General features: G+C 44.6%; 1 protein-coding gene across 1 annotated transcript in view; it reads right to left on the minus strand.

Annotated features, from left to right (window-relative positions):
* mier3a (mesoderm induction early response 1, family member 3 a) overlaps window positions 1-21667 on the minus strand; it is a 56671-nt gene extending 35004 nt beyond the window's left edge. Inside the window, 3 exon segments of the mRNA XM_045688037.2 lie at window positions 4819-4964; window positions 11446-11470; window positions 21550-21667. Coding sequence (XP_045543993.2) covers window positions 4819-4964; window positions 11446-11470; window positions 21550-21558 — 180 coding nt within the window. The 5' untranslated portion in view covers window positions 21559-21667.

A 21667-nucleotide genomic window follows, 5' to 3' on the forward strand; every position in this document is an offset into this window, starting at 1 on the left:
AAATCACACAGGGGAGTGACACAGTCTGAGGCTAATACACACACAGAGCCTGCAATAGTTACCTGTGTTTGAACTATCAAAGAACCGTCAGACCTAGAGCTCTGAAACTTTATATACATGTTCTAGCGCTTAAGTCGATAGAGCCACAACTCACCGTGCACTAGAAGGTTCTCAGGCCGAGAAACAGCCTCGTACATTTGTAATGACTTCAATTCATTTTGACCATTATGAAAATGACGACGTTTAGAAAAGTCCCAGAGTCGCAAGACTAGGTGCATTGAAACCGCCTCGGCCCATAGAGACGGACACAAAAGTTTGTCCGCTAGCTCTTTCAGGGACCCCGTAGCAACGCCCGGACAAAAGAGAATTTTCAGCACCAATTAACCTGTTAGGGCTAGGGGGCAGTATTGACACGGCTGGATAAAAAACATACCCGATTTAATCTGGTTACCACTCCTACTCAGTAACTAGAATATGCATATACTTATTACATATGGATAGAAAACACCCTAAATTTTCTAAAACTGTTTGAATGGTGTCTGTGAGTATAACAGAACTCAAATGGCAGGTCAAAACCTGAGAGATTCCTTTACAGGAAGTGGCCTGTCTGACCATTTCTTGAACTTCTTTTCCATCTCTATCATTTACTAAGGATCTCTGCTCTAACGTGACACTTCCCACGTCGTCCATAGGCGCTCAGAGCCCGGGAAAAAACAGAATGTCGTCATTCCAGCCCCAGGCTGAAACACATTATCGCCTTTCTCAAGTGGCCGATCAAGGGACACTGGGCTTATGCGCGTGACCCCGACCGCCCCCGCCTTTGGGATTTTTTCCTCTGTTTGCCGAAAAGGAGATTCCCTGTCGGAATATTATCGCTTTTCTACGAGAAAAATGTTGTAAAAATTGATTTTAAACAGCGGTTGACATGCTTCGAAGTACGGTAATGGAATACTTAGAATTTTATTGTCACGAATTGCGCCATGCTCGCGACACTTCTTTACTATTTCGGATAGTGTCTGGAACGCACGAACAAAACGCCGCTATTCGGATATAACGATGGATTATTTTGGACCAAACCAACATTTGTTATTGAAGTAGCAGTCCTGGGTGTGCATTCTGACGAAGACAACAAAAGGTAATCAAACTTTTATAATAGTAAATATGATTATGGTGAGTGCTAAACTTGCCGGGTGTCTAAATAGCGAGCCCGTGATGCCTGGGCTATGTACTTAGAATATTGCAAAATGTGCTTTCACCAAAAAGCTATTTTAAAATCGGACATATCGAGTGCATAGAGGAGGTCTGTATCTATAATTCTTAAAATAATTGTTATGCTTTTTGTGAACGTTTATCGTGAGTAATTTAGTAAAATGTTAGCGAATTCCCCGGAAGTTTGCGGGGGGTATGCTAGTTCTGAACGTCACATGCTAATGTAAAAAGCTGGTTTTTGATATAAATATGAACTTGATTGAACAAAACATGCATGTATTGTATAACATAATGTCCTAGGGTTGTCATCTGATGAAGATCATCAAAGGTGAGTGCTGCATTTAGCTGTCTTCTGGGTTTTGGTGACATTATATGCTGGCTTGAAAAATGGGTGTCTGATTATTTCTGGCTTGGTACTCTGCTGACATAATCTAATGTTTTGCTTTCGTTGTAAAGCCTTTTTGAAATCGGACAGTGTGGTTAGATTAACGAGAGTCTTGTCTTTAAATGGCTGTAAAATAGTCATATGTTTGAGAAATTGAAGTAATAGGATTTTTAAGGTTTTGAAAATCGCGCCACAGGCTGGCAGTGGCTGTTAAGCGTCCCACCTAGCCCATAGAGGTTAAGGTCACTGCTTGGGCTCCGAATGACCTATCGAGCCAAAACTCGGGGTCGCCTCAGCTATGCCTACACAATGTCATAACTGGACCCGCAGCTAGAATGTAACTACGTGTTTTACGTTTTTATTATGGTTTAAGCAGAAGGCGCTGTGAATTTTGGGCCTGCTCTGAAATATGTGATAGTTGGCTTCTAAACGTGTTGGACAAAGTGGGTTTGGTGTCAGAATGATATCTTATTGACTGATGGACACTGACTTGATGGCTGACTTTTGTCTATTTGCAATAAGTTTAAACAGTGATGAACCATCACCAAAATGACAGACTGAAATCAACACCAACGAGCGATGGAGGGGAACCACTATCACTGCCCGGCCATCCCGAGTTCAACGGGCCAGTCAATTGGGCATTTCTGCAGCATATTAGAGCATGTCAAATTCGTGATGGTAAATACCCATTGTAAGACATTGCAAATGGACAGCCGTGCACCTGGTAATTGGAACGGGTTACCAGGAGCACATTTTTTAAATGGTTTTTAATGCCTTTAGGGGGGTGCAAGGGGTCCACAGCTGGGTAGGGCGCACCCCCCACCCGTGCACATCAATAGTTTGACGTTTTTCAAAAAACTCTTACAAAAAAGACATTTAAAAACAGAGTCCTACTTCTCTCTCATCAAACATGACAAATAGACTTAGGTTGATTCAAGGCTTAACATCGTGATATATCATTTTGTCAATATAAATGCCATTTGGCCATGGTTCACTGGACTTTTGACTTCCTATGGTCATATATTGCAAATGGACAAAACATAATCTTTTATTGAGTTTGTCCATAAGGCATGTTCATATGGTTGTTATATATGTATTATTGACAAAAAAACTTTTTTTTAAATAAAAAAATAATTTAAAAAAGGAAAGAATTTCAAAAAAACGGTCCAGAAAGCACTTTAGAGGGAGTTGTATTTTTGAATTTTGACCCTTGGGTCTTGACTTTATGTCCATTTGCAATATGAACATTTACGGTGGAGCGCGCTCGCCATCTTTGGGATTTTTGCTGTATGACACTTGGCATTTGCCACTTGCCATACGCTTTGAATGAACTGCTGTCCATTTGAGTGGCATTTGCGATCGTGTATATGTTTTGCCCAATGGCAATATGTTACCATTCATTTTTTTGTCCATTTCATGGGAGTCTTCCAGGTGGACTCCAATCAAGTTGTAGAAACAGCAAGGATGATCAATGGAAACAGGAGTCCCATAGCAAATGGTCTGGAATAAGGCGTTTTATTTTTATATACACATTTGCAAACATTTCTAAAACCCTGTTTTCGCTTTGTCATTATGGGGTATTGTGTGTAGATTGATAAGGAACATTTATTTAATCCATTTTAGAATACGGCTGTAACGTACCAAAATGTGGAAAAAGTCAAGGGGTCTGATAGAGTGCATTCGGAAAGTTATGTCCCCCAAAAAATTGCATAAACACAGTGAATATAATGTTAGGGTAACACGCACCCTGCCTGTATTTCTCACAGAAACCCCTTAGTCTTTAACATTGCTAAAATTGTGCAGTTTATACGCATTTAGGAGTTGAGAAGTAAAGTAAGAATGGAAAGCTGGGAAAAAACACCATTAAAACTTGGGTCAGAATGCAGGTTTCCCTCCCTATCGCACTAGTAACTTGAATGCACCTAACAAAAATATAAAATGCAACATGTAAAGTGTTGGTCCCATGTTTGAAATAAAAAAGACCCCAGAAATGTTACATCTCTGTTAGTGAGCGTCTCGTTTGCCAAGATAATCCATCCACCTAACAGGTGTGGCATATCAAGAAGCTGATTAAACAGCATGATCATTACACCGGTGCACCATGTGCTGGGGACAATAAAAGGCCACTAAGATGTGCAGTTGTGTCACAACAAAGCCACAGATGTCTCAAGTTGAGGGAGCGTGCAATTGGCATGCTGACTGGCGGAATGTCCACCATCCGGCTTCTTCACCTGCATGATCGTCTTAGGAAGATGGGGGGGGGGGGGGGGTTGCTCAAGAGTATTTCTGTCTAATAAAGCCCTTGTGGGGAAAAATGAATTCTGATTGGCTTGGCCTGGCTCCCCAGTGGCAGAACCTGGCTCCCAAGTGGGTGGGCCTACGCCCTCCCAGGCCCATCCATGGCTGCGCCCCTGCCCAGTCATGTGAATCCATAGATTATGGCGTAATTAATTTATTTCCACTGACTGATTTCCTTCTATTAAACTGTAACTCAGTAAAATTTTGGAAATTGTTGCATGTTGCGTTTATATTTTTGTTCAGTATGATTCTATGGGTTTGTCAGATTGTTCTATTCATTACTAATTTTGTTTGTAGAGGAAAAGTAAAATGTGGACTGTTCTAACATCTTCAAAGTGCCCATTGACAAATAGTTTTCAATGTATCATATTTTTGGGGCATGACAGCAATGATTTGCCGTGGCGCAGCACCACAGTTAAATTAGTGCAGCGGAAACACTGCTGCAAAGTGTTCTTTCCACCAACAAGAGGTGTGTGAACCGTTTGGGGGTCGCGACTTGGGGGTTTGTAACTACTACAGTAGTTGAGTACCCCTTACACATTATATTTATTATGTACAACCTCAAGGCTACACGTTGCTTTGGAGTGTCATAGAAAAACATTTGCGATACAGAATATTGGCCCCATTGGATTACATTAGTGGGAGCTACTCTTTTGCCAGCGACAGCTGAAAGAAACAAAATATCCCAAATGTGAATGGTTTATAAAAATTTTTTTTTTAAATTAATTTAAAAAAAAGCCTAAATTTAATTTAGAAAAATGTAGTCCAACAAATAGTGAACCATCCCTTAATTACAAAAAGAGCTTAATGTGTACAATGACATGTAAACCAATATGGGTGCATGCATGCGATGCATTATCTTTGATTTCTAGCCCATCTAATTTTGCATCTTGTAACAATGACATCTGTGGAACATCAAATTGTACCTTCTCCAAATCTGCTATTTCAGCGCTGACGCTTGTCCCTTCCTCCTGCATCTCCTCGTCCTCCAAAGTTTGCTCATCATCATAGTCATGGACCAACATCTCTGCTGTCGGATCAAAGTCGTGATCTTCTGAAGACAGAGAGCCAACTGGATAACAACAACAACACCACAGTAACATTAGACTTTGCTAGTTGTTATTACGGTGAATGATGTAAAGTACCAGTCAAAAGTTGACACACCTACTCATTCAAGGGTTTCTTATTTTTACTATTTTCTACATCATAGAACAGTGAAGACATCAAAACACACACATATGGAATCATGTAGTAACCGAAAGTGTTACACAAATCTATATATTTTATATTCTTCAAAAGTAGCCACCCTGTACCTTGAAGCCAGCTTTGCACACTCTTGGCATTCTCTCAACCAGCTTCATGAAGACTGCTTTTCCAACAGTCTTGAAGGAGTTCTCACATATGCTGAGCACTTGCTGGCTGCTTTTCCTTCACTCTGCGGTCCAAGTCATCCCAAACCATCTCAATTGGGTGAGAGTGGAGGCCAGGTCATCTGATGATGCACTCCACTACTCTCCTTCTTGGTCAAATAGCCCTTACACACCCTGGAGGTATGTTTTGGGTCATTGGCCTGTTGAAAAACAAATGATAGTGGCACTAAGCCCAAACCAGTTGGGATGGCGTATCGCTGCAAAACGCTGTGGTAGCCATGCTGGTTTAAGTGTGCCTTGAATTCTAAAATATCACTGACAGCATCACCAGCAAAGCACCATCACACCTCCTCCTCCATGCTGGGAACCACACATGCAGAGATCATCCGTTCACCAACTCTGCGTCTCACAAAGACATGGCAGTCAGAACCAAAAAAAATCTCAAATTTGGATTAATCAGACCAAAGGACAGATATCCACCAGTCTAATGTCCATTGCTCATGTTTCTTGGCCCAAGCAAGTCTCTTCTTATTGGTGTCCTTTAGTAGTGGTTTCAATGCAGCAATTTGACAATGAAGGCCTGATTCACACAGTATCCCCTGAACAGTTGATGTTGAGATGTGTCTGTTACTTGAAGTCTGAAGCATTTATTTGGGCTGCAAGCTGAGGAGCAGTTAACTCTAATGAACTTATCCTTTGCAGCAGAGGTAACTCTGGGTCTTTCAAATCGAAGTTTATTTGTAACGTGCGCCGAATACAACAGGTATATTGAAATGCATACTTACAGGCTCTAACCAATAGTGCAAAAAAGGCATTAGGTGAACAACAGGTAAGTAAAGAAATAAAAACGACAGTAAAAAGACAGTAGCGAGGCTACATACAGACACTGGTTAGTCAGGCTGATTGACGTAGTTTGTACATGTAGATATGGTTAAAGTGACTATGCATATATGATGAACAGAGAGTAGCAGTAGCGTAAAGAGGGGTTGGCGGGTGGTGGGACACAATGCAGAAAGCCCGGTTAGCCAATGTGCGGGCGGGAGCACTGGTTGGTCGGGCCAATTGAGGTAGTATCTACATGAATGTATAGTTAAAAGTGACTGTGCATATATGATAAACAGAGTAGCAGCAGCATAAAAGAGGGGTTGGGGGGGGCACAAAATGCAAATAGTCCAGGTAGCCATTTGATTACCTGTTTAGGAGTCTTATGGCTTGGGGGTAAAAACTGTTGAGAAGCCTTTTTGTCCTAGACTTGGCACGCCGGTACCGCTTGACATGCGGTAGTAGAGAGAACTTTCTATGACAATTTTTAGGGCCTTCCTCTGACACCGCCTGGTGTAGAGGTCCTGGATGGCAGGCAGCTTAGCACCAGTGACGTACTGGGCCATACGCACTACCCTCTGAAGTGCCTTGCGGTCGGAGGCCGAGGAATTGCCGTACCAGGCAGTGATGCAAACAGTCAGGATGCTCTCGATGTTGCAGCTGTAGAACCTTTTGAGGATATGAAGACCCATGCCAAATCTTTTTAGTTTCCTGAGGGGGAATAGGCTTTGTCGTGCCCTCTTCACGACCGTCTTGGTGTGTTTGGACAATTCCAGTTTGGTCGGTGATGTGGACACCAAGGAACTTGAAGCTCTCAACCTGCTCCACTACAGCCCGTACTCGGTCCTTTTCCTGTAGTCCACAATCATCTCCTTAGTCTTGGTTACGTTGAGGGATAGGTTGTTATTCTGGCACCACCCGGCCAGGTCTCTGACCTCCTCCCTATAGGCTGTCTCGTTGTTGTCGGTGATCAGGCCTACCACCGTTGTGTCGCCTGCAAACTTAATGGTGTTGGAGTCGTGCCTGGCCATGCAGTCGTGGGTGAACAGGGAGTACAGGAGGGGACTGAGCACGCACCCCTGGGGTGCTCCGGTGTTGAGGATCAGCGTGGCAGATTTATTGCTACCTACCCTCACCACCTGGGGGCGGCCCATCAGGAAGTCCAGGATCCAGTTGCAGAGGGAGGTGTTTAGTCCCAGGATCCTTAGCGATGAGCTTTGAGGGTACTATGGTGTTGAACGCTGAGCTGTAGTCAATGAACAGCATTCTCACATAAGTGTTCCTTTTGTCCAGGTGGGAAAGGGCAGTGTGGAGTGCAATAGAGATTGCATCATCTGTGGATCTGTTTGGGTGGTATGTAAATTCAAGTGGGTCTAGTGTTTCTGGGATAATGGTGTTGTGAGCCATTACCAACCTTTCAAAGCACTTCATGGCTACGGACGTGAGTGCTGCAGGTCTGTAGTCATTTAGGCAGGTTGCCTTTGTGTTCTTGGGCACAGGGACTATGGTGGTCTGCTTGAAACATGTTATTACAGACTCAAATCAGGGATATGTTGAAAATGTCGGTGAAGATGCCTGCCAGTTGGTCAGCACATGCCCAGAGCACACGTCCTGGTAATTCGTCCGGCCCCGCAGCCTTGTGAATGGTGACCTGTTTTAAAGGTCTTACTCACGTCGGCTACGGAGAGGGTGATCATACAGTCATCCGGAACAGCTGATGCTCTCATGCATGCCTCAGTGTTTGTTGCGTCAAAAGACAGGTATTCATCTCCAGAATTCTAAAAGAGCTGCAGTGTGAACCATACACAACTTGACAGTGTTGCTTGCCTCAAAGCGAGCATAGAAGTGATTTAGCTCGTCTGGTAGGCTCGTGTCACTGGGCAGCTCGCGGCTGTGCTTCCCTTTGTAGTCTGTAATAGTTTGCAAGCCCTGCCACATAAGATGACCGTCAGACCCGGTGTAGTATGATTCAATCTTAGCCCTGTATTGACGCTTTGCCTGTTTGATGGTTCATCGCAGGATTTCTTGTAAGCTTCCGGGTTAGAGTCCCGCACCTTGAAAGCAGCAGCTCTGCCCTTTAGCTCAGTGCGAATGTTACCTGTAATCCATGGCTTCTGGTTGGGGTATGTATGTACAGTCACTGTGGGGACAACGTCCTCAATGCACTTACAGTGAGGGAAAAAGTATTTGATCCCCTGCTGATTTTGTACGTTTGCCCACTGACAAAGAAATGATCAGTCTATAATTTTAAATGGTAGATTTATTTGAACAGTGAGAGCCAGAATAACAAAAGAAATCCAGAAAAACGGGTGTAAAAAATGTTATAAAATGATTTGCATTTTAATGAGGGAAATAAGTATTTGACCCCTCTGCAAAACATGATTTAGTACTTGGTGGCAAAACCCTTGTTGGCAATCACAGAGGGCAGACGTTTCTTGTAGTTTGCTACCAGGTTTGCAAACATCTCAGGAGGGATTTTGTCCCACTCCTCTTTGCAGATCTTCTCCAAGTCATTAAGGTTTCGAGGCTGACGTTTGGCAACTCGAACCTTCAGCTAGCGCCACAGATTTTCTATGGGATTAAGGTCTGGAGACTGGCTAAGCCACTCCAGGACCTTAATGTGCTTCTTCTTGAGCCACTCCTTTGTTGCCTTGGCCGTGTGTTTTGGGTCATTGTCATGCTGGAATACCCATCCACGACCCATTTTCAATGCCCTGGCTGAGGGAAGGAGGTTCTCACCCAAGATTTGACGGTACATGGCCCCGTCCAGCGTCCCTTTGATGCGGTGAAGTTGTCCTGTCCCCTTAGCAGAAAAACACCCCCAAAGCATAATGTTTCCACCTCCATGTTTGACGGTGGAGATGGTGTTCTTGGGGTCATAGGCAGCATTCCTCCTCCTCCAAACACGGCGAGTTGATGTCAAAGAGCTCCATTTTGGTCTCATCTGACCACAACACTTTCACCAGTTGTCCTCTGAATCATTCAGATGTTCATTGGCAGACTTCAGATGGGCATGTATATGTGCTTTCTTGAGCAGGGGGACCTTGCGGGCGCTGCAGAATTTCAGTCCTTCACGGCATAGTGTGTTACCAATTGTTTTCTTGGCGACTATGGTCCCAGCTGCCTTGAGATTATTGACAAGATCCTCCCGTGTAGTTCTGGGCTGATTCCTCACCGTTCTCATGATCATTGCAACTCCACGAGGTGAGATCTTGCATGGAGCCGCAGGCCGAGGGATATTGACAGTTCTTTTGTGTTTCTTCCATTTGCAAATAATCGCACCAAATGTTGTCACCTTCTCACCAAGCTGCTTGGCGATGGTCGTAGCCCATTCCAGCCTTGTGTAGGTCTACAATCTTGTCCCTGACATTCTTGGCGAGCTCTTTGGTCTTGGCCATGGTGGAGAGTTTGGAATCTGATTGATTGATTGCTTCTGTGGACAGGTGTCTTTTATACAGGTAACAAGCTGAGATTAGGAGCACTCCCTTTAAGAGTGTGCTCCTAATCTCAGCTCGTTACCTGTATAAAAGACACCTGGGAGCCAGAAATCTCTGATTGAGAGGGGGGTCAAATACTTATTTCCCTCATTAAAATGCAAATCAATTTATAACATTTTTGACATGCGTTTTTCTGGATTTTTGTTGTTGTTATTCTGTCTCTCACTGTTCAAATAAACCTACCATTAAAATTATAGACTGACTATTTCTTTGTCAGTGGGCAAACGTGTAAAATCAGCAGGGGATCAAATATTTTTCTCCCTCACTGTATTGATAAAGCCAGTGACTGATTTGGTGTACTCCTCAATGCCATCGGAAGAATCCCGGAACATGTTCCAGCCTGTGCTAGCAAAACAGTGTCTGTAGCTGAGTCAATGGTGCTTCCTGCTTTAATTTTTGCTTGTAAGCAGGAATCAGGAGGAACGAGTTGTGGCCGGATTTACCAAATGGAGGGCGAGCTTTGTATGCGTCTCTGTGTGTGGAGTACAGGTGATCTAGAGTTTTTTTTTTTCCTCCCCCTGGTTCCACATTTAACATGTTGATAGAAATTTGGTAGAACTGCATTAAAGTCTCAGGCCACTAGGAGTGCCACCTCTGGGAGAGTGGTTTCCTGTTTGCTTATACAGCTGACTGAGTGCGGTCTTAGTGCCAGCATCTGTCTGTGGTGGTAAATAAACAGCCACGAAAAGTATAGCTGAAAACTCTCTAGGCAAGTAGTGTGGCCTGCAATTTATTACAATATACTCTACTTCAGTCGAGCAAAATCTAGAGACTTCCTCAGATTTCATGCACCAGCTGTTTACAAATATGCACAGACCGCCCTGCCTTACCGGAGTGTGCTGTTCTATTTTGCCGATGCAGCGTATATCCCGTTAGCTGAATATCCATGTCGTCATTCAGCCACGATACCATGAAACATAGGATATTACAGTTGATGATGTCCCATTGGTAGGATATTCGTGATCGTACCTCGTCTAATTTATTGTCCAATGATTGCATGTTGGCGAGTAATATTGACGGTAACGGCAGCTTTCCCACTCGCCTTCTACGGGTCCTCACAAGGCATCCCGCTCTGTGTCCCCTGTACCTGCGTTTCTTCCTCTTGCAAATAACGGGGATGTTGGCCCTGTCGGGTGTTTGGAGAATGTCCTGTGCGTCTTGCTTGTTGAAGAAAAAAAAAATCTTTGTCTAATCCGAGGTGAGTGATCGCTTCCTAATATCCAGAAGCTCTTTTTTGCCGTAAGATCCTCATGAGAACCAGTTTCTTCAAAGCGCTTGATGGTTTTTGCGACTGCGCTTGAAGAAACTTTCAATGTTCTTGAAATGTTCTGCATTGACTGACGTTCTTGTCTTAAAGTAATGATACTGTCGTTTGTCTTTTATTTGAGCTGTACTTGCCATAATATGGACTTAGCCATATTTTGTAAAATACCATCTTCTGTATACCACCTCTACCTTCACACAACACATTGGCTCAAACACCCTAAGGAAAGAAATTCCACAAATTAACCTTTAACAAGGCACACCTGTTAATTGAAATGCATTCCAGGTGACTACCTCATGAAGCTGGTTGAGAGAATGCCAAGTGTACGCAAAGCTGTCATCAAGGCAAAAGGTGGCTACTTTGAAGAATCTCAAATATATTTGGATTTGTTTAACACTTTTTTGGTTACTACATGATTCCATATGTGTTATTTCATAGTTTTGATGTCTTCACTATTATTGTACAATGTAGAAAATAGTAAAAATAAAGAAAAACCCTGGAATGAGTAGGTGTGTCCAAACCTTTGACTGGTACTGCACAACAAATTCATGGTTCCACTTGCATTAATACAACAAAAAGTCAAACATGTAGAACACTTACCTGGGCTCGTACTTCCAAAGGAAGCCTAAAAAAATAAAATAAAAAAAATAAATAATAAAAAATAAACAAAAATAAAAAAAATGAGAAAAAGAAAAATAGTAGGGGGTGAGATTTGGAATAACATAAGCTAGCCTACATCTAGTAAACAGGCAAAATCGTCGCAATGACAGTAAATTATATGAAACTATAACCCAATTTAGTTAACATAAAAGATAATCCAGTCTAGTTTACGTCACCATATACAGTCATTGGTATTACCATTACCTAAGCTCTTAAATAGCAAGGTACTGGTAGCTAGCTAACGTTTGTTGGGTCAACATAGGCGTTGTTTGCTAAGGGACAGATCAAAATGTGAGTGGGTGTGGGGGGGGGGGGGGGGGGGGGGCGGCACAAATAACTGTTGATATCAACTTTGTCACTTCAGCATGCTTGTGTGTCACAGTCTATCAACCAGGGCTACAGGCTAGAAGGCTGGGGGTTCACCAACCACCTCACTCTTCCTGCCTGTTTCATTACACTATGATCAGCTAGAGGGAAATCAGATTTTCTACATTTTGATGCAATATTTATAATTGTATAAAATATATGTAACGGATTTTTCCACCAACAGGCTTCTGTGCCAATGCAGAAAGCCAGCATGAGGGTTTGCGTTCAAGCTAGAATGAATGGCTGCCGGTGCATGGAAGACAAGATATCTGTTAAAAAAGTAATCCACACTTGAAAGAATACAAAAAAAATGTGAAAGTGCAAGGTGCTACATTTTTTTAAGAAACAAAGCATACATGTCAGCCTAATGCCTTTATCATTGCTGTAACAAGGCACTGCATAACCAATTAACAAAGCATACCGACTTCAGGCACTTCAATAACATGGTTTGCGTGTTCAACACCACAATAGTAGACTATGTCAATCTCGACAAACAGAAAATACATCCCTCCCTACTAGAGCTAGCCCCATTTTGGTAGACCGATGAGAGTCGCCGCAAAAATCTGATTTGCGCCTGACTAATCCATTGCGGAGGCTGTGGGGATGGTACAGTCCATCGCTCGAAGACATGTGCTACTGAAAATGTATATCATTATACACTGCTCAAAAAAATAAAGGGAACACTTAAACAACACAATGTAACTCCAAGTCAATCACACTTCTGTGAAATCAAACTGTCCACTTAGGAAGCAACACTGATTGACAATAAATTTCACATGCTGTTGTGCAAATGGAATAGACAATAGGTGGAAATTATAGGCAATTAGCAAGACACCCCCAATAAAGGAGTGGTTCTGCAGGTGGGGACCACAGACCACTTCTCAGTTCCTATGCTTCCTGGCTGATGTTTTGGTCACTTTTGAATGCTGGCAGTGCTTTCACTCTAGTGGTAGCATGAGACGGAGTCTACAACCCACACAAGTGGCTCAGGTAGTGCAGCTCACCCAGGATGGCACATCAATGCGAGCTATGGCAAAAAGGTTTGCCGTGTATGTCAGCGTAGTGTCCAGAGCATGGAGGCGCTACCAGGAGACAGGCCAGTACATCAGGAGACGGGGAGGGGGCCGTAGGAGGGCAACAACCCAGCAGCAGGACCGCTACCTCCGCCTTTGTGCAAGGAGGAGCACTGCCAGAACCCTGCAAAATGACCTCCAGCAGGCCACAAATGTGCATGCGTCTGCTCAAACGGTCAGAAACAGACTCCATGAGGGTGGAATGAGGGCCTGACGTCCACAGGTGGGGGTTGTGCTTACAGCCCAACACCGTGCAGTACGTTTGGCATTTGCCAGAGAACACCAAGATCGGCAAATTCGCCACTGGTGCCCTGTGCTCGTCACAGATGAAAGCAGGTTCACACTGAGCACATGTGACAGAGTCTGGAGACACCGTGGAGAACGTTCTGCTGCCTGCAACATCCTCCAGCATGACCGGTTTGGCGGTGGGTCAGTCATGGTGTGGCATTTCTTTGGGGGGCCGCACAGCCCTCCATGTGCTCGCCAGAGGTAACCTGACTGCCATTAGGTACCGAGATGAGATCCTCAGACCCCTTGTGAGACCATATGCTGGTGCGGTTGGCCCTGGGTTCCTCCTAATGCAAGACAATGCTAGACCTCATGTGGCTGGAGTGTGTCAGCAGTTCCTGCAAGAGGAAGGCATTGATGCTATGGACTGGCCCGCCCATTCCCCAGACCTGAATCCAATTGAGCACATCTGGGACATCATGTCTCGCTCCATCCACCAACGCCACGTTGCACCACAGACTGTCCAGGAGTTGGTGGATGCTTTAGTCCAGGTCTGGGAGGAGATCCCTCAGGAGACCATCTGCCACCTCATCAGGAGCATGCCCAGGCGTTGTAGGGAGATCATACAGGCACGTGGAGGCCACACACACTACTGAGCCTGATTGTGACTTGTTTTAAGGACATTACATCAAATTTGGATCAGCCTGTAGTGTGGTTTTCCACTTTAATTTTGAGTGTGACTCCAAATCCAGACCTCCATGGGTTGATAAATTGGATTTCCATTGATTATTTGTGTGATTTTGTTGTCAGCACATTCAACTATGTAAAAAAAAAAAAGTATTTAATAAGATTATTTCTTTCATTCAGATCTAGGATGTGTTGTTTAGGATCTAGGATGTGTTGTTTGTTTAGACGTGGTCTCCTGATGTACTGGCCTGTCTCCTGGTAGCGCCTCCATGCTCTGGACACTACGCTGACAGACACAGCAAACATTCTTGCCACAGCTCGCATTGATGTGCCATCCTGGATGAGCTGCACTACCTGAGCCACTTGTGTGGGTTGTAGACTCCGTCTCATGCTACCACTAGAGTGAAAGCACCGCCAGCATTCAAAAGTGACCAAAACATCAGCCAGGAAGCATAGGAACTGAGAAGTGGTCTGTGGTCACCACCTGCAGAACCACTCCTTTATTGGGGGTGTCTTGCTAATTGCCTATAATTTCCACCTGTTGTCTATTCCATTTGCACAACAGCATGTGAAATTTATTGTCAATCAGTGTTGCTTCCTAAGTGGACAGTTTGATTTCACAGAAGTGTGATTGACTTGGAGTTACATTGTGTTGTTTAAGTGTTCCCTTTATTTTTTTGAGCAGTATGTATATATGGCAGATCCTGCTTCTGTTGCCTGTTTGAGAGTTTGTTTAATAGCATACTCATTCCATAAGCTCTGCCTCACACAACATGTTGGATAAAGCCATTTCACAATTGCAGCTGTTTTTAAATATTTGCTATGCTGTAAAAGCCTTTACATATTTTTCTCATTAGAACAGGGTCTCAGGTATAACTAATAATTTATGTTGTTTACACTGTTCCAAAAACTGTCTAATATAATATTGTAAAAAATAATAATGTTTTACCTTTATTTAACTAGGCAAGTCAGTTAAGAACAAATTCTTATTTACAGTGACAGCCTACCCCGGCCAAACCAGGACGACACTGGGCCAATTGTACACCGCCCTATTGGCCTCCCAATCACAGCCAAATGCGATTCAGCCTGGATTCGAACCAGGGACTGTAGTGTCGCCTCTTGCACTGAGATGCAGTGCTTTAGACCGCTGTGCCACTCGGGAGCTCACAACCAGTCACAATGTCGTTACTTTTTTTCAATCCAACATGTAGGGTACTTTAGTTGTATAAAACGGTTGGATGGAAACCTGTTTAATGGTGGTGGGTTTTGAGGATTTTGAGGATGCTGAAATTATATTTTCTATGAATGTGAGCAGGCCTTCAAGAGACTTTTGAAGTAGCCTAATCAGATTAAAACATTGTGACTGGATGTGTTGATGCCACTTACAGGACATAAAATGTAGTTTTTGGTCCACCAGCCGATGTCGCAGATAGATTTAAAAATCTACCACCCACTCAGATTTTTTTACCAGACAAAATATATTTTTCAGCAACAAAACATGAGCATGCTTTGTAATGTTTCTAAAACAATAAATGTATTACTAGCCAGAAATAATGTAATATATTGTTAACATTTTATTTTTTGTGACCTAGTCTTAACCAAATCACATATCATGAGACAAATGTTCAAATGCCCCTTTAAGGGCGGGAGGCCACATTGGTAGCGTGACTCAAGTCATGTTTGTGCCTGTGAGATTGAGACTGACTAGTAGATGCGCTGTCTTCTCTTCCCTAGCAGTTGAAACGCAAACATAGAAAAACAACCTAGCGTGTGAACAAAACAATGTAAATAGCCAAGAAACAGTGACAATGTCTCACTTCAGTAGACTTTCATTTCAAGTAAATTACACCAACTTTTAAGCCTGTGTGCAGCGCTTCTAAAAATGTATCCATCACTTCACATGCGCAGAGTCCCCAGCCAGGCAGTGTTGCAGCACGAGTAGGAATAGGCTATATGGGATTCGTAGTTGACTTTGTGCGATTAATTTACCAGCTATGAAACAAAATGGCAGAAATACTTGGAAATCTACTGCAGCATTTATTTTACTATAAATGTGATCATACTTTCTATTCACAAATCCGAGTTAACTGCTCACACTGTGGAGCACTGACCACCCGCCAAAGTGGCTGGTGAAATACATATCTTACCCGCCAATGGCAAAATCTACCCGCATTTGGCAGGTGTAAATTTTAGGCCCTCGCAACATAAAAATGTAATACATTTTAAAAGTTAAATGATAACTATTTTGGATATATTGAAGTGTAGGTTCTAGGTGCGCGAAGAATAGCCGCTTGGAGAGGATGCAGTGTGTACTAAGCATTCCTGAATAACTGGGCCTGCCAGGAGCATATGTGGCCACATTAATATAGGATGATTTGGGAGAATGAAGATCTACAACAGAGAGTATACAGTATCAAAAGTAAAAATACAACCAGACTGGCCTGCTACTCTTTCTAGACCTTAAACTGAAGAGAGTAGACCCACAACTGAGCCAAATCGATTGAAACATTCAAATCACAGGGCTTTTGTGCTGTTACTCATATTACATTTTCACTGCAACCTTGAGTAGAATTTTGTACTCGATTGAAAACAATAACGCATTTTTTCGTCGCATTGTTGTAGGCTAGTCTTGGTAGGACAATTGTATTGCCCCTATTGTACTACTTCCGGGTTTGGAGAAGGTAGTCGCACTTCGCGTCGCTCCACAGGTAATATTACATTTCATTACATTACAACGGTTTGATTTGTTTGATCTGAGCAATTTTTTCTTAGCTAGCTACATAGCCGTCTTTGTATCAAAGATAATTGTGTAGTTTAGAGTAATTATCGAGGTTAGCTAGCCAGCCAGCTGTTTTCATCCTCCTAACTTAGTCAACACTGCTAGCTAGCCAACTTCTACTGACTAGCAGCACTGTAGAAACTATTACATTACAACGGAATGACTTGATTAGTGTAGTGCTAGCTAGCTACATAGCTGTCTTTGCTGTCTTTGTATATAAGATAATTGTGTAGTTTAGAGTAATTATCGAGGTTAGCTAGCCAGCCGCGCCGCGACGCCGTTGTCCAGACTTAGTCAACACACCTAGTCATCATCAAACCCACTGCTAGCTAGCCAACCTTTACTGACTAGCAGCACTGTAGAAACTAATACATTACAATGGAACGATTTGACTAGTGCAGTGTTAGTTGACTTTGTCATAGTTTGATAATTGTGTAGTTTGGAGTAATTAGAGGTTAGCTAGCCAGCTATTTTCGTCCCCCGCAACGAAAATAGGTTACCTAGCCAGCTACACGTTCAAACAAAGTCAACAACGCAGCCACTGCTAGCTAGCCTACTTCACCAGCCAGCAGTACTGTATCATCTTCGTCATTTTTAGTCAATAACATTTTTGCAACGTAAGCTTAACTTTCTGAACAGTCGAGAAGTGTAGTCCACTTGTCATTCCAATCTCCTTTGCATTAGCGTAGCCTCTTCTGTAGCCTGTCAACTATGTGTCTGTCTATCCCTGTTCTCTCCCCTCTGCACAGGCCACACAAACGCTTCACACCGCGTGGCCGCTGCCACTCTAACCTGGTGGTCCCAGCGCGCACGACCCACGTGGAGTTCCAGGTCTCCGGCAGCCTCTGGAACTGCCGGTCTGCGGCCAACAAGGCAGAGTTCATCTCAGCCTATGCTACCCTCCAGCACCTCGACTTCTTGGCACTGACGGAAACATGGATTACCACAGATAACACTGCTACTCCTACTGCTCTCTCCTCGTCTGCCCACGTGTTCTCGCATACCCCGAGAGCATCTGGCCAGCGGGGTGGTGGCACTGGAATCCTCATCTCTCCCAAGTGGACATTCTCTCTTTCTCCCCTGACCCATCTGTCTATCGCCTCCTTTGAATTCCATGCTGTCACAGTTACCAGCCCGTTCAAGCTTAACATCCTTATCATTTATCACCCTCCAGGTTCCCTTGGAGAGTTCATCAATGAGCTTGACGTCTTGATAAGTTCCTTTCCTGAGGATGGCTCACCTCTCACAGTTCTGGGTGACTTTAACCTCCCCACGTCTACCTTTGACTCATTCCTCTCTGCCTCCTTCTTTCCACTCCGCTCCTCTTTTGACCTCACCCTCTCACCTTCCCCCCCTACTCACAAGGCAGGCAATACACTTGACCTCATCTTTACTAGATGCTGTTCGTCCACTAATCTCATTGCAACTCCCCTCCAAGTCTCCGACCACTACCTTGCATCCTTTTCCCTCTCGCTCTCATCCAACACTTCTCACTCTGCCCTTACTCGGATGGTATTGCGCCGTCCCAACCTTCGCTCTCTCTCACGCTACTCTCTCCTCTTCCATCCTATCATCTCTTCCCTCTGCTCAAACCTTCTCCAACCTATCCCCTGATTCTGCCTCCTCAACCCTCCTCTCCTCCCTTTCTGCATCCTTTGATTCTCTATGTCCCTTATCCTCCAGGCCGGCTCGGTCCTCCCCTCCTGCTCCGTGGCTCGACGACTCATTGCGAGCTCACAGAACAGGGCTCCGGGCAGCCGAGCGGAAATGGAGGAAAACTCGCCTCCCTGCGGACCTGGCGTCCTTTCACTCCCTCCTCTCTACATTTTCCCCTCTTCTGCTAAAGCCACTTTCTACCACTCTAAATTCCAAGCATCTGCCTCTAACCCTAGGAAGCTCTTTGCCACCGTCTCCTCCCTCCTGAATCCTCCTTCCCCCCCCCCCTCCTCCCTCTCTGCGGATGACTTCGTCAACCATTTTGAAAAGAAGGTTGATGACGTCCGATCCTCGTTTGCTAAGTCAAACGACACCGCTGGTCCTGCTCACACTGCCCTACCCTGTGCTTTGACCTCTTTCTCCCCTCTCTCTCTAGATGAAATCTCGCGTCTTGTGACGGCCGGCCGCCCAACAACCTGCCCGCTTGACCCTATCCCCTCCTCTCTTCTCCAGACCATTTCCGGAGACCTTCTCCCTTACCTCACCTCGCTCATCAACTCATCCTTAACCGCTGGCTACGTCCCTTCCGTCTTCAAGAGAGCGAGAGTTGCACCCCTTCTGAAAAAACCTACACTCGATCCCTCCGAAGTCAACAACTACAGACCAGTATCCCTTCTTTCTTTTCTCTCCAAAACTCTTGAACGTGCCGTCCTTGGCCAGCTCTCCTGCCATCTCTCTCAGAATGACCTTCTCGATCCAAATCAGTCATGTTTCAAGGCTGGTCATTCAACTGAGACGGCTCTTCTGTGTCACGGAGGCTCTCCGCACTGCTAAAGCTAACCCTCTCTCCTCTGCTCTCATCCTCCTAGACCCATCTGCTGCCTTTGATACGGTGAATCAGATCCTCCTCTCCACCCTCTCCGAGTTGGGCATCTCCGGCGCGGCCCACGTTTGGATTGCGTCCTACCTGACAGGTCGCTCCTACCAGGTGGCGTGGCGAGAATCTGTCTCCGCACCACGTGCTCACACCACTCGTGTCCCCCAGGGCTCTGTTCTAGGCCCTCTCCTCGCTATACACCAAGTCACTTGGCTCTGTCATATCCTCACATGGTCTCTCCTATCATTGCTATGCAGACGACACACAATTAATCTTCTCCTTTCCCCCTTCTGATAACCAGGTGGCGAATCGCATCTCTGCATGTCTGGCAGACATATCAGTGTGGATGACGGATCACCACCTCAAGCTGAACCTCGGCAAGACGGAGCTGCTCTTCCTCCCGGGGAAGGACTGCCCGTTCCATGATCTCGCCATCACGGTTGACAACTCCCTTGTGTCCTCCTCCCAGAGTGCTAAGAACCTTGGCGTGATCCTGGACAACACCCTGTCGTTCTCCACTAACATCAAGGCGGTGACCCGATCCTGTAGGTTCATGCTCTACAACATTCGCAGAGTACGACCCTGCCTCACACAGGAAGCGGCGCAGGTCCTAATCCAGGCACTTGTCATCTCCCGTCTGGATTACTGCAACTCGCTGTTGGCTGGGCTCCCTGCCTGTGCCATTAAACCCCTACAACTCATCCAGAACGCCGCAGCCCGTCTGGTGTTCAACCTTCCCAAGTTCTCTCACGTCACCCCGCTCTCTCCACTGGCTTCCTGTTGAAGCTCGCATCCGCTACAAGACCATGGTGCTTGCCTACGGAGCTGTGAGGGGAACGGCACCTCCGTACCTTCAGGCTCTGATCAGGCCCTACACCCAAACAAGGGCACTGCGTTCATCCACCTCTGGCCTGCTCGCCTCCCTACCTCTGAGGAAGCACAGTTCCCTCTCAGCCCAGTCAAAACTGTTCGCTGCTCTGGCACCCCAATGGTGGAACAAGCTCCCTCACGACGCCAGGACAGCGGAGTCAATCACCACCTTCCGGAGACACCTGAAATCCCACCTCTTTAAGGAATACCTAGGATAGGATAAAGTAATCCTTCTAACCCCCCCCCCCCCTTAAAAGATTTAGATGCACTATTGTAAAGAGGTTGTTCCACTGGATATCATAAGGTGAATCCACCAATTTGTAAGTCGCTCTGGATAAGAGCGTCTGCTAAATGACTTAAATGTAAAGATCAATAGGGGAGCTTTTTGAGCTGTGTGTCATGTCTTCACTGTTCTTTCATGCTCAATGATACACCTTGCCTTTCCGCTATTCCTATTTTTATGTTGTGGATTTATATTACAATTGATGCAGCTTTGAATGCTTTTATTATGTGTGGTATGATCGCGAGTTAGCCTATTGCACATCTGGACAAATTATCCCCCTACCACTATTGTCACTGAACGGTGGATAGAGTGCAGGATAGACCGTCAGACCATAGTGACCTGTGATATAGCGAAAGTTAGCACAGTGCATAAGGGATGTACCAAAACACAATTTGATAAGGAAATGTTGCTAGGACGGAAGACATTATAAAGTAAAACCTGCGAATACCGAATGTAAACCGTCAGGGGGGGGGGGGGGGGGGGGGAACACTACCCTCCCCTGTGCCTAATGAAAAAAAAAAAAACAATCCAACGATAATAATAGTTTGACCCCCCCCAGTAAATTGCATGAAATCGTAATCTCTGTGCGTTCAGCAGTAACCACAATCGTGTAGCTAGTTAGCTCGTGTTATGGTCGTGTTAAAACGATAGTTTTCCTTAACACACCAGCTACGGCCCAATGCTGAATTCTCGAGAGCTAACGCGTTAACGTTAAAGCCGCTTAATATAGCCTACAACGTTACGTTAGCTAAATGTTTTATCTAACGTTTAGGTAGCTACCTAATTTGTGAACAGTAAAACGAAATGCAATGCCACTGAGCACAGTTACCGACAAACGTTTGAGTCATCTCAGTTGATATTGTAGAAAAATCGAATTTCACTGGACTTATCGGTACGAAACATTCTAGCTGTCCAGGTAACGTAACTAACTAGGTAGCAAAGTATGCTCCGATGCGAACCCCTGCCATGGACCTAACGTTAGCGAACTGTTAGCTAGCTAGGCTACAACCACAGATAGGAAGGTTAGTTATAAATATATTTGCTGTAACCGAGGACGCCGCTGTTTGATTTTTTTTTAATGCTAAATTACAATACTGAAAATCGGCAATTCAGATTAAAACCTTAAAGACCACTGTCGATAGTGACACCGTTGATTTAACACAATCTACCTGAAAAATATAGCTTTCAAATAGCTAAGATGCTTCTGCCCGGTTTTCTTACTCACCTCCGCCATATTTGTACATTTAATTCACAACGAAGATTGTCCTTTATATTGACAAGATATTCAAGTGACCACTCTAACAATGGTAATACATGTCCTCAAAGATGGAAGGCAGGCGAGA

The sequence above is a fragment of the Salmo salar genome, chromosome 01, assembly GCF_965601325.2.
Source record: "Salmo salar chromosome 01, fSalSal1, whole genome shotgun sequence".
In the NCBI taxonomy this organism is placed as follows: Eukaryota; Metazoa; Chordata; class Actinopteri; order Salmoniformes; family Salmonidae; genus Salmo; species Salmo salar.